The sequence below is a fragment of the Oncorhynchus nerka genome, linkage group LG13 (genome assembly GCF_034236695.1).
Source record: "Oncorhynchus nerka isolate Pitt River linkage group LG13, Oner_Uvic_2.0, whole genome shotgun sequence".
Classification (NCBI taxonomy): Eukaryota; Metazoa; Chordata; class Actinopteri; order Salmoniformes; family Salmonidae; genus Oncorhynchus; species Oncorhynchus nerka.
This window is the reverse complement of record NC_088408.1, coordinates 34,524,401-34,539,438: the sequence shown is the minus strand read 5'-3', so window position 1 is coordinate 34,539,438 and position 15,038 is coordinate 34,524,401. Positions and strand designations below refer to the sequence as shown.

Below are 15,038 nucleotides of genomic sequence, written 5' to 3'. Positions count from 1 at the left end.
CTGGTAAATGTATCAAATGTCCAGTAAATTAAAATGTTGTCGGTCAAATGTCCGGCATCAAATTTTCCTAAAGGAAATCCTGGGCCAGAGCCAGCTGTAATATTGGGGGTATATCCGGTGGAGATCACATTGAGCTGCCTGGAACAGTACGGTCTTGTTCAATGTAATATCATCTCAAAATAACACGAGAGCCCTGTTCACATGGATCTACAGCCCAATAATACCAGACAATTGTAAAAAAAAAAGAGCTTTCACCTGTACAAACACAGCAGGCTAGATAATAGATACAGGCAGTGCTCTAACCCGAGAACCCCACCGAAAACTATTGCGCCTTACGAACTTTGTGTAACACAATTCAACAACACGCTTGTCTGAAGGAACCTACGCAACAGATATCAAATGAGCTTGACTGAGAGAACTTGGCGTGTGTGTTGTTGAGAACAATGTTAGTATCTGAAGTAAAACATTAACTCCATCATTCAATTCAAGGGAACCAGTACCAGAGAGACAACAGCCAGACCAGGGAGGGCGATCACAGCACTGCTCTCCTCCATGGTCAACAACACATTCCTCTAGCTGCAGCAGATAGCCACCGCCACACAGCACAGCCTGCCAGGGGGTCCTGCTCTTCCACAGCACCAGTTCCACACTACCTTATTACTTCCTCCCCTATTCAAGTGTAGTGACTCACAACAAGACACTGGACATTAGAGTCTGCGCAGTAACACCTCGACGCTGGTCAACATAAAGGATGTGTGGTGGGCCCTAGTGACGTCCTAACAGAGAGAATAGCATGGGATTGTGGGCAGAGATGACCTTCAGCTGGAGGTGCTAACAATACACATGTCAAACACGAGAACCGGGATTGGAGGGTGTGACCAGTAAAAGCCACCCATGTGTGGGCCCATTGGCCGTCTCACACGAAGGCTGCTGTGGATGCGACACTCTGTTGTTTTAAGTCTAATGTGTGGTGGTCAGCTGAGAAAGGCTGGCGGTCGACACTGAAGCTAGGGGAGAGGTTTGGACAGTCGCCTGCTGTCTGAACAGCTGTTTACTCCTCAAAGCGTTTGATGGGCATTGTGAAGAGCTGCCAAAACAACCACTGAAATGTAAACCAGAGAGGATTCGACTGTCACACTCCTTAAATTGATGCCTTATTTGGATGCTAACGCAAAGAATGTAAAGACAGAGGATCTGAAGAGCAGAGAGAGAGAAAAAGAGGGAGCGAGATCTGTGGTTAAGGAAGCCTAGCACAGTATTCAGCCACAGTAGCGGTGAGGAAACGCAGAAACAGAATCCGCCTGAGAAAGCCTGGCTCTTTACACCACAATAGACCATCAGAAGCACCCACCCAGCCCTCCACTACCCATTACCCCAACTGTTGTCTAGGTCTTAATTGAAAGGAAAAAAACAAAAACCAGCAGACACTAGGCCCTCCATGGAAAGAGTTCGACACCCCTGCAATAGAAGAGATACCTTCAGATAGAGTAAATACGCCAATCTGTTCAGTCTTCAGTTCAGTCTGGCACTGTGGTGGAAGTCGCTAATCTGGCATAGGTGTGTGTGTTTGATTATGAACAGTGCAGACACTGGAGCTGTGGCATGGACTCCTCCTAGAGGGATGTCACCTGAGCCAGGAGGGGGACATTCCAGAGGGCCACCCGTCCTCCCGGGGGACACAATGGTCCCACTCAAATACAAGAGGGGGTCCCCTTACACAGGTCAGGACTACTGGCCCTCTGCCAGGCTGATACAGATTTCATGTTTATTGTCCTACAAGAGGAAAATCTTACTACAGCTCACATTTGGATGGGGACAGGAGACTGGGTTTAGTGCGAGAACCAGGGTGCCAGTCAGAAGTTACTGCCACAGGGGACAAACAAACCTGGGAATGTGTGTACGCGTGTGTCTGAATACTTTTGACCCCACTGCATTTCCCCATGAAACAATGCCACTTTTATATGTTTACATGCCCTACATTACTCATCTCATATGTATATTCTGTACACTATACCATCCACTGCATCTTGCCTGTGCCGTTCTGTACCATCACTCATTCATATATTATTTTATGTACATATTCTTATTCATTCCTTCACACTTGTGTGTATAAGGTAATTGTTGTGAAATTGTTAGGTTAGATTACTTGTTGGTTATTACTGCATTGTCGGAACTAGAAGCACAAGCATTTCGCTACACTCGCATTAACATCTGCTCACCATGTGTATGTGACAAATCAAATTTGATTGGATCCCACCTCTGTTCTCGATTAAGGCCTTTACATAAAGAGTGATTTGAGGGAAATGGGAGTTCTAACCGACAGAGAGAGAGACAGAGATTTCAAATGGCTATATTCAAACGGTTTAATTTGATCCTGAGTGTAGGTTATTTCCCTGACATCTGGAATCAAGGATTTATAGCCCCAATCTTTAAGAACGGAGATACATTTGACCCTAATAATTACAGAGGCATGTGTGTGAACAGTAACCCGGGGAAGGTTTTCTGTAGCATTATAAATGTAAGAGTTCACGCAGGGCAACCTATGCCATTAAAAACAAGTATTCAAATGTAATTCAAATGTGTCATTGAACCAATTGCACTTTATGACAGGTCCACATGCAAAACAAGATTTCACCAAATGGGATAAACACCCCATTGAAACACTGCATGCAGAGTTATGTTAAGATTCTCCTCCATGTCCAGAGGAAAACTACAAACAATGCATGCAGGGCAGAATTAGGCCAATAACCACTCATAATAATTTTAAAAAAAGAGCAATTAAGTTTTGGAAACATTAAAATACAGTGACCCCCACTCATATCATTATCAAGCTCTGCAATGCCAAGAGCTGAGCAAAGTAAATAGTTCCCTCATCCAGCTGGTCCCTGAGTTCACAAACCTCTTTTACTAACACACTGAAGCCTAACATGCTGACCAAAACAGACACGCGTGTGCACGTTGATTTTGTTCACCCACACCAGAAGCAATCTGGACACGCAGGTTGAATTATCAAAACAAACTCTGAACCAATTATATTAATTTGGGGACAGGTCAAAAAGCATGAAACATTTATGGCAATTTAGCTAGCTTGCTGTTGCTAGCTAATTTGTCCTGGGATATAAACATTGGGTTGTTATTTTACCTGAAATGCACAAGGTCCTCTAGTCCGACAATTCATCCACAAATGAGAAAGGAATTCGTTTTTTCAGCTCTCCTCCTTCCTTCAGGCTTCTTTTTCTTCTTTGTACTTTATATGACAGTTCATCTTTCAATCACCCACGTGGGTATATGCTCCTAATTCATCCACAAATAGAACCCATTTCTATTTTACACGGAACCCAAACCGGCTGCGCGCGTGTGCCATTGTGCATACATTTATTTTGTCCCCCTACACCAAACGCAATCACGACACGTAGGTTAAAATATCAAAACAAACTCTGAACTAATAACATTAATTTGGGGACAGGTTGAAACGCATTAAACATTTATGGCAATTTAGCTAGTTAGCTTGCACTTCTTAGGTAATTTGTCCTGGGATATAAACATTGAGTCGTTATTTTACCTGAAATGCACAAGGTCCTCTACTTCGACAATTAATCCACACATAAAACGGTCAACCGAATAATTTCTAGTCATCTCTCCTCCTTCCAGGCTTTTTCAACTCTGAACTTATATGGTGATTGGCATCTAAACTTACATAGTATTACCACGACAACCGGAAACAGTTGTCTTTCAATCACCCACATGGGTATAACCAATGAGGAGATGGGAGAGGCAGGACGTGCAACACGATCTGCGTCAGATATACAAAGGAGTTCTATTTTAGCCCGTGGCAACGCAGACGTTCGTTGACACGCACGAGCAGTGTGGGTGCAATAATTGAATAACAGATGTCGAAATATATTTTGCACATGGCGATGAGCGGTGTGGTCAGCATGCAAGGACCAGAACATCCAATCAATCAGAATAAACCAAATTACACAGTCCAAAAAAACTACATGACTTATTGAGAAAAACAAGCACAAACAAAATGCAGTGCTATCTGGCCAGTATACCGTAGCATGGCAAACTATTTGACCATGGTTACTAAACCTTGACACAGTACAGGCTCAGTGAGCACAGCCTTGCCATTGAGAAGGTTAGACACAGGAAAACTTAGCTCCCTGTAGAGGAAAGGCTCTGCAACCACTGCACCCCAGCTGAACCCCAGCTGAACCAGCTGAACAAAATGTCAAAAATCTAAAACAATTACAGTGTTTCATAGACCTCTCTGATGAGTATAGGCGCAGAGAGCTGTGGGGTTGGCAGAACACTACAACCAACCTGCACATGTCCATAATATCATTATGTTAATATTGTAAATCTCCAAAGTAAGCTTTGGCAATATGTACATTGTTACGTCATGCCAATAAAGCAAATTGAATTGAGCGAGAAGCATCAGGGCTCCCCTACCCCGCCTTGGCCTATCAGCCCGGCACAAGTTCATAGGCTCAGTCTGGCAAAACACATGTAACAGAGGTCTATAAAGTCCATGAATAAAACTCCGCAGTGCTTTAACGAGAGCTCTAATTGCTACCGTTTTTAAGTACGAGGGCTGGCTAGTGTAGTAGAATACTGGGTAGTATTTATACCTGCTTAAAAGGTGGCATAATACCCATTCATCCAACATGTATCCCACCACTCTCACTAAAACCTCCTTACCTAAAACACCTAAAGACCCTAACATTGATTTTAGTAAAGGAGAGGAAGCTGACGCACTGTAGCATTATGGTGAGCACGTGTGTAGCTAGCTACGATCCTGTTAACTGTCAGGATGTCGGAGGGTGTTGGACGTGTCGAGTTGAAGTCACGCTACACGCCTCGCCCGAAACTGAGGGGAGTTATGTGTGGAGTCAAAGCGTGGCACACATCACACCTGGGGATTGAAGCCAGACAGCTGGGGCTGTGAGAGCCTCAAAATGAGACTACTACAGACTGCTATACAGCTCTAACACGTCTAGTCACGTCTCAGACACTGGAGACGGCATGTTCAGAGGAGAGATCCAAGCTCTTTACAATTGAAATGCATAATAGAAACGATCCAATAGAAACAATGGAAGAAGATGACTAGCAAGCTGCAGTATTCCAAAGAGCCTTAAATGCTTTCCATCTATTTCAATGTTATGGTTGAGCTTGGAAAGAACTCCACAATTTTGCACACTGCAAGAGCTATTTTACAGACAGAAAATGTTGTCCTAAGTGTGTTGACTTGCACCACTAACAGCAGACCATATGGTAAACAGGGTGGGGCAGGGAAATGACCCCCTTACGAAGTAATAGCTGCTCAGTTCACCGGGTGTTATGATCTGAGGATGAGCACATTTCCACTGTGGTGGTAGGGTCCAGTAAGGACACAGTCCTAGTACAATCCAGAGACATATCACTTCTGTACACACACACACACACCCTTGTACAGTAGTGAATAAACTTTACTCCAGTCAGATGAATGTGTTGGCTGTAAGTCACAAACAGCTCTCCCGTCCCGCCCTGCCATGAGTGCACTGTAACCCAGTTCTGCTCTATAGGAATTTGGAGCCAAGGCATCAGACTCTGCCACACAACTGTCCTTTGCACTGAACCGGCAATCATACTGTGTTTGTGGATGTCAGTTTCTGTTAGGAAAATGTGGTGCCGGAAAATGCCAATAGCGGCGAGTCCAATAGGGAAGTAAATGGAAACAAATTTGCCATAATGATATAATTACTCCTGTCTACACAAAAAATAAAATACTTCACCAGAAAGCATGACTTAGTCAAAGAGGAATCAAGGATCATTAGCTATTAAAAGAAAATGACTGAATTGTTTCAAATCATAAGCTCGTACGCTTTTGCCCATTTGGGCAGCACGCGTGGAGTGGAAACAGGCCTAGGTCTTGAGTAGAACTTCAAAACAAAGACAAGAGGTGTGTGGCAAAGATGCACTGTAGGAGAGCCTCTATCCAGAATGGCTCAAGTCTTCCACAAATTCTTGCACATTCATTGTTTAATTGTGTGAATTGTTAGCCCTTTATTAAAAATGCGTATCAATTGCCCATTTCATACAGTGCCTTCGGAAACTATTCAGACCACTTTACTTTTTCCACAACGTTACAGCCTTATTCTAAAATGGATTCAATTCAAAATGTTCCTCATCAATCTACACACAATACCCCATAAGGACAAAGCGAAAAACGTTAATGCATGTATTAGTCATTTACATTTCTCATTCTCGGAGTGGAAACGTAGTTTATGGAGTTCACAACCTGCTACACTTGTGAGAAACAACTTTTAGTTAATTTCATAACCATAAGAGAGTTGTCCATTTTTTCCCATTGTCTTTTGTTTGGAGCGCTTAATGTGAGCAATGAGCATGTTCCTGGTTTCTCGGTCCTGATAATGTCGTGCACCAAAACAGTTAAACACGCGAAAGCATATAGAATTGTTGCGCAATGAATGGGCTGACAAGAGCACAGAAACCAGCTGACGAGCTGCAGGGAGGAACCCAGCTGAAAATAGGCTCTGTATGCTGTGTGCGTGTGATAGCTGGGTTGGATAAATAAAAATGTAACGAAAATACACAACGGACAATTTAATTCCACTCAATTATGCTTATTAACCTATAGACCGATAAGGATGACGTCAAATGTATTTCCATCGATGAATAAAAAATTTAAAGGGATTTTTTTCCCCCTCAGTTATTTTGACCGACAACAGTTTTATTTACGTCAATTGCCGGCTAACGGATACCCTGGTGTATGTGTGTACATTCCTGCATATATCTCAAAGCCATACTACGGTCTGCAGTTTCCTGCCACAGGGGTTTACCAGAGGAGACAATAGTTGAACTGGAGTCCTGGGGGAGTTTATAATATACACACACAAATCTCTGTCTCAAGTCAATTTGTCCACAGCTCCGAGGTTGTCAATCTGACCTCCATACCGTTGGGGAAATAGCTCCATCAATACACTTCATTCTTAAAGGCGACGCAATCTGACTGAAGACAGGAGAAGCATGGAACAAGTAGCAGCACAATCTCACACGACTGAGACAACATATTTTTCCCCTCGAGAAGAACGGCCCGTCTGTGATGACATTGAATTGAGCAAAGAGAATGTTTCCTTGGATCTGAGGTCAAGTGGGTCAGACAGTTCCATCATCAGAATGAGCTCTCAGCACACTGGGCCACCTCTGTGACAGACACTGTGTGACCCCATATTAAAAACACTTCACAGTACACAGTTCGGCACCACACTAATCTGATAATCAATGAATAGCAGAGGGGAATGTCTTGACATGTGGCTGTGGTCTAAATGACTCCAGTGTGCTTCCCTCACTGTTGAGTCAGACGGCTGTGTCTGTGCGGCGAAAGGGGGTGTGGGGGGGGGCTCTGCCCTGCTTGCTTGGGTTCGTGGAGACCACACAGAGCCGTGTCCTCGTCCCTCTGTCTGGGGGTGTGTGGTGGTGATGGTTATAGGCCGCTAGGTGCTTCGTGTGCTTTTCTATTAAACAGGGTCTTGACAGACATGGTTCTGGGTAAGAAGGGGGTGTTTTGTACAATCCATCTCTCGCTCAATCCTTCGATGCTATTCAAGTCTTTCATTTTGTCATTTAATAACATGCACCTCTTTTTGTCTGTCAGAAAGGATGTGTTTAAGTTGCAGGACACACACACACAGTACTGCTCTAATTAAGTCATTAAAAAACAGTCGTTCACAAAGCAGGGGGAAGGAGGCTAAAACCAAAACATGCACCCAGGGGGAGTCCCCAGGACCGTGTTTGGGAAACCTGCTGTACAGCAGGGAAACCACAGGGTTTGTATTCAACCAGCTAGCCATTGTAAAGCAGCTTCTACGGTTCCATCACTATTGCACCAGCATCTACAAAACAAACAAAGACTCTTGTCCTCGTGTTGAAGTTCTGGCCTGTGTGTGTGTGCATTGCAGCACCCCTAACTGGGGGTCCTCGTGTTGAAGTTCTGGCCTGTGTGTGTGCATTGCAGCACCCTAACTGGGGAAATAGCTCGTAGATATGAGCGGGCTTAGGTCCCTTACATAGTGGGTCATATCAACGTGACGAACTGGTTCGCGCTGGACGTTTATTTACAGTCTCACACATTTGAAACGAGCAACTGTGAAAGATTGAACTCCCACTGAGAAGTAAACTTGAGAAAAAGAACACCAAGGTGTCAGATATGGAAGGTTACAGCGAGTAGAACAGGAGCATATACTGGAGTCCCCTTCTATTTCCTGCGTCTTCACACCCTCAACCTCCTCCTCCCCTGCTGTGGTCCTGCCCACACCTCTACGCATTCACACCATACAAGGCATGCTTAAACCCTGGTTTCCAAGAGAAGTCAGCATCGAGACTTACCAACTTGGACTGGTCCTTCCTTCCAACCACAGAGAACCACATGGTGAAGATAGTTCCCACTCGGCTCGGGCAACAAGGGGCAGATCACAGCCCAGATGTACTCACAGAGAACAAAACTAAACAGCCAACGAAGGAGAGACTAGGTGTGGAGCAGCGAGTGAAAGATATCTCTACTCCACATCTTACTGTTGGACCCATATGGCAAATATCAGCAGCTAGCCGGAGTAGGAAATACCATATCCAGACGGTTACGTAACCAGACCACCAGCGCTAGCCCCCGCTACTCTGCAACAGTTTGGGTAAACTTCCCAGCTGTGTGTTCTGCACCAGGCAAATCTATCATTACTCTGTCTTTCTTTCTCATTGTGCCTTGTGCCTTCCTTCTACCCCTCCCATTTCTCTCCTTCCCTCCCGCTGCTCCCCCCATCCGTCCTTGTCTTACACACCACCTCAGGTTGAAAATAGCAGTAAAAACACAGGGGATGTGGCCACCTCAAACTCCAGAACTTTGCTTTGAAAATAAAGCGTTCATGAAGGTCCCCCCTTTCCCTCCTCTATTCACAACCTCCTCTTCCTCTCATACACCCAGTCTTCTGGCAGCCCAGTAAGACACTCTCACATTACCCACACAGACCAAACCGGGTCAGAACTGGGCTAAAGCTGGGCCAGCTGCAGGTCAGTACCCAGGCCAACACCGCCTGGGTAAAATGTTAACTAACTAATTCCCCACTGCAAATGACGACGCTTTAGTTAAAGAACCTATTACGGTTAGTCGTTAGCAGTCGGACCAAAAGGTGAGGAAAACCACAGTGTGGTTTTGTGGTGAGGTGTGGTTTTGTGGTGAGTGTGGTGAGGAAAACCTGCTCCGCTTCCTCCAACACTAGGACATGATGGTTAGGACCAGGGACGGCTGAAACTGTCAGTCGGAAGACAAATGAGCTTACTGCTGTTTTGACTTCCAATTTGAATGTTTGCCAAACAGACGGACAGAAACAAAGAGCGACCTGTTTCAGTAAAAAACATCCCTCAGAGTGCTGAGATCAGAGAGAACAGTGAGCTAACTCTGCAGGTAGAGGAACCATGACAGTCGCTTAGTCACACACACACTTTCAACAAAAGGCTGCCTGCTCTGTCGATCTCTTTTCTGTCATCCCATCATTATCCAGAGTTAAAGCAGGAAAATGTAAGGCTCTTACATCCATCCACACGGCTAGAAACAGCATGTTCCACTGGCATTGTTGTGGACCCGAAAATGAGGACACACTAAAAAAACCTAGAGGCAACAGCAGGCAGGCCTCTTGACAACGGCTGAGATAAGGGCTTAATTTGGATTATTTATGTGTTCACTAGGCAGTAAGTCTGCTCAAGCATGGACGCAACAAATGTAATTCAACGTTTCTGGCTTGTTCTGTAGAGTCTGTTTTTCCACATCGCTCAGATAGCACTTCCCTTCCAGTCAGGAAGTCACAAACCTCTTCCAGGAGCACTAGTGTGTACCGACAAAAAACGTTTAGCCTAAATACTAAAGGACACGATTAAGAGATGTCTTACCTTGGCAGCCACAATGCTGAGGCCCATGCCATTGTGCTTCTTCAGGGTGACCGTCACAACTTCCGGTTCCTTCCGCATTTGCTGCAACGAGAAGAGAGAGCAATTTTAGCTCAGGAAAAATCTTATCAACTGGGGTAGCTGGAGTGCAGTTGGTGTCAACGGTGGGATCCGGTCAGCTAGGCTTCTAAAGGACTCTGAGCTGTCTCTCTGGGACGCTCCTCTGGCGGAATGAGGCTCTGGAGGAGGAAGCAGGGGGATAGAGAGCAGAGCAGGGTCGTCATACAGACAGAGAGAGCGCCGGGTTGGGGTGACCGCAGCGAGAAACGGCGGGTGCTGGAGAGGAGTCAAGAATGAAAGCCATATGCGCTTGGCTCCAGAGGCTCTCAATGGGCTCATTTAAAAAGGAGGGCTGCCTGGAAGCAGGGCGGGAGAGGGAGGGAGAGAGAGTGAAAGCGAGAGAGCAGTGCTTCCCACACAAAGAGGCACACAGACAGACAGCCTCTCCTCCCTTTGGCACTGAACACATTGACACTCAACAGCCCCAAAGACACAAACAACTCTTCTCTCAGCTGAAGAGCTATGCTATACTGCCACATAGTTCAGAGACAACGAGAAAGGGAGAGAGGACACAAAGCCACATTAAGTAACAGGGCTGTGGTTGCATTTCTCATCGTGTGATGTGGTGCAGAACAAGTCTTTCTGAATGCCATTGGAGTGATTCACCAAGTGCTAGAGGGCAGGGCAATTGTGATGCAGGGGTCAGCTGGCTACAATGAGGAAACAATGCATTCTTTCAGGCAATAGCAATTTTGCAGTTAAGAGACTAACTCATAAACACCTGCCAATGAGAGTTTTTCAGAGAGAGCGAGCTTCCTGAGTTTTAGTACCACAGCCGCTCTTCTAAACAGTCTGACTGCACTAGGCTAGCAACAGTTACACCTCCTGTCTGGACTAGTGATCAGGGAAACCTAGACACCTGGGGTGTATTTATTGTTGAATTCCATTGAAAAACATTTTGTCTGTTGCAAAACGTTTTGGAATAAACCATTTCTGCAGCAAAACGAGAAAACGTTTTGGGAACTGACCATTTTAATTTATTTTTGCAACGGAATCCAACAAATGAATACACCCGATTGTTCTTCTCATCAGGGATCCCCTGTGTGTCTCTGGTGTGTCTGATTAACCCTGTAATGGCTGTTAATATGAGAACATCATGGAACACTACAGTAGTGATTCTGGAGCAAGGCGGTGGTAACATGAGGCGGGGGTTCCTGGCACACAACCAAGAAGCCATTAATCAGAACCTCAGCGGTGTTTAAACGGTTTGGACGCCCTCCCTCTCCCCGGTCCCGTCACTACTGTGGGGGCTGACGCCCACCCTGAGCTGACCTGGGGTTTAAAGCATGAAGAAGGAGAGCTGGGGGAAAAACAGGGCAATTATGTAGGAAGCGGTGGATTTGAGTTTTTTTTGTGTGATTAGTGTGAGGAGAAGGGTATCATTTGCTGCTGTTCCACAGCCCCCGGTCACTAATTGGCCTCTGTGGTGTAATTGGTGTTGACTGAAATCGAGCAGGAGTGAGTGAGTGATAGGGTAGAGTAGAGCAGTGATTACATGACTGCAGTATGGGACATTAAGGCTGTCCATACGGTCGTTACATAAAGCAGGAGCCGCGCCAAAACATCGTCACAAACATACATGGTGAGTAACAAACATGTTTAAGTATCATAAAACAGTTCAAAGCAGCAGCCTATTCCCTCTGCACTTAGTGACTTAGCACTATGACGACCAGCCACTACTCCGCATGGCCATGACGACCAGCCACTACTCCGCATGGCCATGACGACCAGCCACTACTCCGCATGGCCATGACGACCAGCCACTACTCCGCATGGCCATGACGACCAGCCACTACTCCGCATGGCCATGACGACCAGCCACTACTCCGCATGGCCATGACGACCAGCCACTACTCCGCATGGCCATGACGACCAGCCACTACTCCGCATGGCCATGACGACCAGCCACTACTCCGCATGGCCATGACGACCAGCCACTACTCCGCATGGCCATGACGACCAGCCACTACTCCGCATGGCCATGACGACCAGCCACTACTCCGCATGGCCATGACGACTAGCCACTACTCCGCATGGTCATACAGCAAGCAAATGGTCTTTGCCTTGCATAGTTCTACAGTTGTAACGTCCTGTGGGACACCTACCAGGTCGGAGTTGTCTGCAAAGAAGTGGCTGTCGCAGTCGGCTCCTTCAAAGTGGATGGTCCAGGTCCCAGGGGAGCGGGGGTGAGGGGTTAGCCGACAGAATCCTGCACAGGACAAGAGAAAATCACAGTCATCTTCTTCTACTACTTACGACATATCTGAGACTACAGTCACACGGTTGCACAAACTGCTCTAGGAATACACCTCCCTCTCTCTCATAAGCAAACACAATGAAAAGGACAGGCGCAAACAGCTCTCCAGTCTTCTAGACTCTTCTTACATACTACATTCCACTGCCAACAGAACAAACACGGGCCAGCTCAGCCTCTGATTGGCTCCCAACGACAGAACACAACCCGTGTGACATTCCGGGAATGGAACTCAATCGTGTTTTTTTTCTCTCTCCTCGACACAAGTACCTCTCTGACAAAGGGGGTCCAGGAACTCCTGGAATCCGTTGGGAATGTTGCGCACGACGTCGCAGGAGTAGCCGTCCTCGGGCAGTAGGAAGGGCAGTTGCAGGTCGGGGTCCTCCTCCAGCTGGACCTCTCGGCCGTCGCTACGGGCCAGCTCATCTGCCGTGTTCTCCGCCACGGCAACCACGTGGTCTATCAGCTCCTATTGGGAGACACCAGATAGACCAATGAGGGTCTGGTTAGAGACACCAGACGGACCACTGAGGGTCTGGTTAGAGACACGAGATAGACCAATGAGGGTTTCGTTCGAGCAGACAGTTAAGTGTCTAATAGTCCTCTGAATGTTTCCTCAAAAACCCTCCGTGTAGAATCAGCAACCTCACCTGGGGGGGAGCTATGAAGATCAGTCAAGTGGAGAGCTTAGCTAATGTTCCCCCAAAATGTACAGGACAACGCATTACAACGACGGGAGGAGATGTGTGTTAAGCAATGCTTCAAATCGCAACCCCCTATTTCTCATCTTCGGAGACATTCATTCATAGTCACTTACTGTAACTGTAGTGTGTGAATAGAGCAGGGTGTGTGTGTGTGTGTGTGTCTGTGAATGGAGATACGTGTCGTCATGTCTTACGGGGGGGATGTAAGGCTCGTCGGGAGCACAGTGGTAGTTGGTCATGAGGGCGTTGAGCTGCAGGGAGTTCAGCTTGAAGCAGGTGTTGTGGATGTTCTGCACGTCCTGCATGGAGTACTTGTCCATGGTGAGGAGAGTCGTAGCCTGGGGAGGAACAGCAGGACAGAGTGCTATTAATAACATGATTTACAGTGACCTGTGGTCCACACTGAATGGTTTCCCCTAAAACTTTCCTTAGGCAGGGTCCCGAAGACCCCTTAAGCATCATACAGAGCTGCTGCATTTTCTGCTTTTTCAACAGAAACCACTTGACAAGTAATCTTTGGCGGTGAAAGGGCATACAGTAAGTCGTGGTATGAAAAACAGTGGGTAACTAACAGTCCTATCAGGATGTGCCTTCCTGGACAATGGTAGGATGGATCCTACCTGTACGATGCGACTGAGGTGGCAGTCGGCGGCCAGCTCCAGGCCCTGTTTCTCTGCCCAGGCCTCGATGTGGCTGAGCTGCTGGCGGAGGATGGCGCCCCAGTAGTGTGAACACAGCCCAGAGTCGGCCTCCATCGCCAGCTTGTTGAACAGCCACATGTTGATGAAGTGGAAGAGCTGCGAGAACAGCTGAATGGTCAGCGCCGCGTTGACACGGCAACGGCGCAGTAGCGACATGGCGCCCGTCAGGGTGTGCAGAACGTCCTCTGTGAGAGGAGGATAAGGAATGGGGGGGTCATCAGGACTAGTGAAGTCAGCATTGACCATTGGGTCTAATACCATTAAAGTCCATAGGGAACATGAAGAAGTAGAAGTAATTCTATCAACGTTTCAGTTTCAGTATTAACACATTATACAGTACATCTCCACTAGAGGGCTCAGTCTTCAAAGCCAAACTGAGTGACATTCTGTGTGGCTGTAAATGCACTGGTAACAGAACCCCCCCCACTGTGGCCTGGCTGACAGTAGTTAACGTACACAGTAAGAGTATCAGTGTATGAACAGAAGTGAGTCACCTATTTTGGGCCTCTGAGGGTTCTGTTCCTCTGGGTCATCCAAAAATGCAGGCATGTAATTATTCAGGTCAGACTGCAGACACTGGACCAGGTACCTGAGACAACAACACATTGGTTCTGAATAGTCCACATGGATATGGACAAACAAAGACCCACACAATGCATATACGGCCAACTACGCGAACCAAACTTTGCACATGTTCACTTGCACAGAGAGACACACAAACACAAAAGACAGACAAGAATGCAGAAACAAACTTCCCCTGCTCTGCAGCCTTAAGGGGACTTCCCCTGCTCTGCAGCCTTAAGGGGACTTCCCCTGCTCTGCAGCCTTAAGGGGACTTCCCCTGCTCTGCAGCCTTAAGGGGACATCCCCTGCTCTGCAGCCTTAAGGGGACATCCCCTGCTCTGCAGCCTTAAGGGGACATCCCCTGCTCTGCAGCCTTAAGGGGACATCCCCTGCTCTGCAGCCTTAAGGGGACATCCCCTGCTCTGCAGCCTTAAGGGGACATCCCCTGCTCTGCAGCCTTAAGGGGACTTCCCCTGCTCTGCAGCCTTAAGGGGACTTCTCCTGGAATACCACCATAAACCTGCAGTCTGGCCAGCTCAGCCATCGCTCAGATCTACTCTGGGGACATCAAGCAGCAGTTTTCAGCTGACTATTCCAGGGAGTGGCGAGCAGGGGAAACGGAGGACAGAGGGCCGTGGAGAGTCTAAAACTACTGTGTTTTTACTGGGACCTCTCGCCAGGCACATCCAGCCCTGCCCCAGCCTGGCCAATACAAGCCAGGCCTGGGACATTCCACAAATTCACCGCTCCACTTCCTGC

At 47.0% G+C, this 15,038-nt stretch overlaps 1 protein-coding gene across 13 annotated transcripts in view; it reads right to left on the bottom strand.

Annotated features, from left to right (window-relative positions):
* The window catches only part of LOC115139431 (afadin), a 147,534-nt gene that overhangs the window by 24,812 nt on the left and 107,684 nt on the right, over nucleotides 1–15,038 (bottom strand). For all 13 annotated transcript variants that reach the window (XM_029676793.2, XM_029676785.2, XM_029676790.2 and 10 more), the window contains 6 exons: nucleotides 14,210–14,304; nucleotides 13,635–13,900; nucleotides 13,209–13,352; nucleotides 12,581–12,779; nucleotides 12,162–12,265; nucleotides 9,940–10,020 (listed from right to left, as the gene is read on the bottom strand). In XM_029676793.2, the coding sequence (XP_029532653.1) occupies nucleotides 9,940–10,020; nucleotides 12,162–12,265; nucleotides 12,581–12,779; nucleotides 13,209–13,352; nucleotides 13,635–13,900; nucleotides 14,210–14,304 (889 nt within the window). The remainder of the gene's footprint in view (nucleotides 1–9,939; nucleotides 10,021–12,161; nucleotides 12,266–12,580; nucleotides 12,780–13,208; nucleotides 13,353–13,634; nucleotides 13,901–14,209; nucleotides 14,305–15,038) is intronic.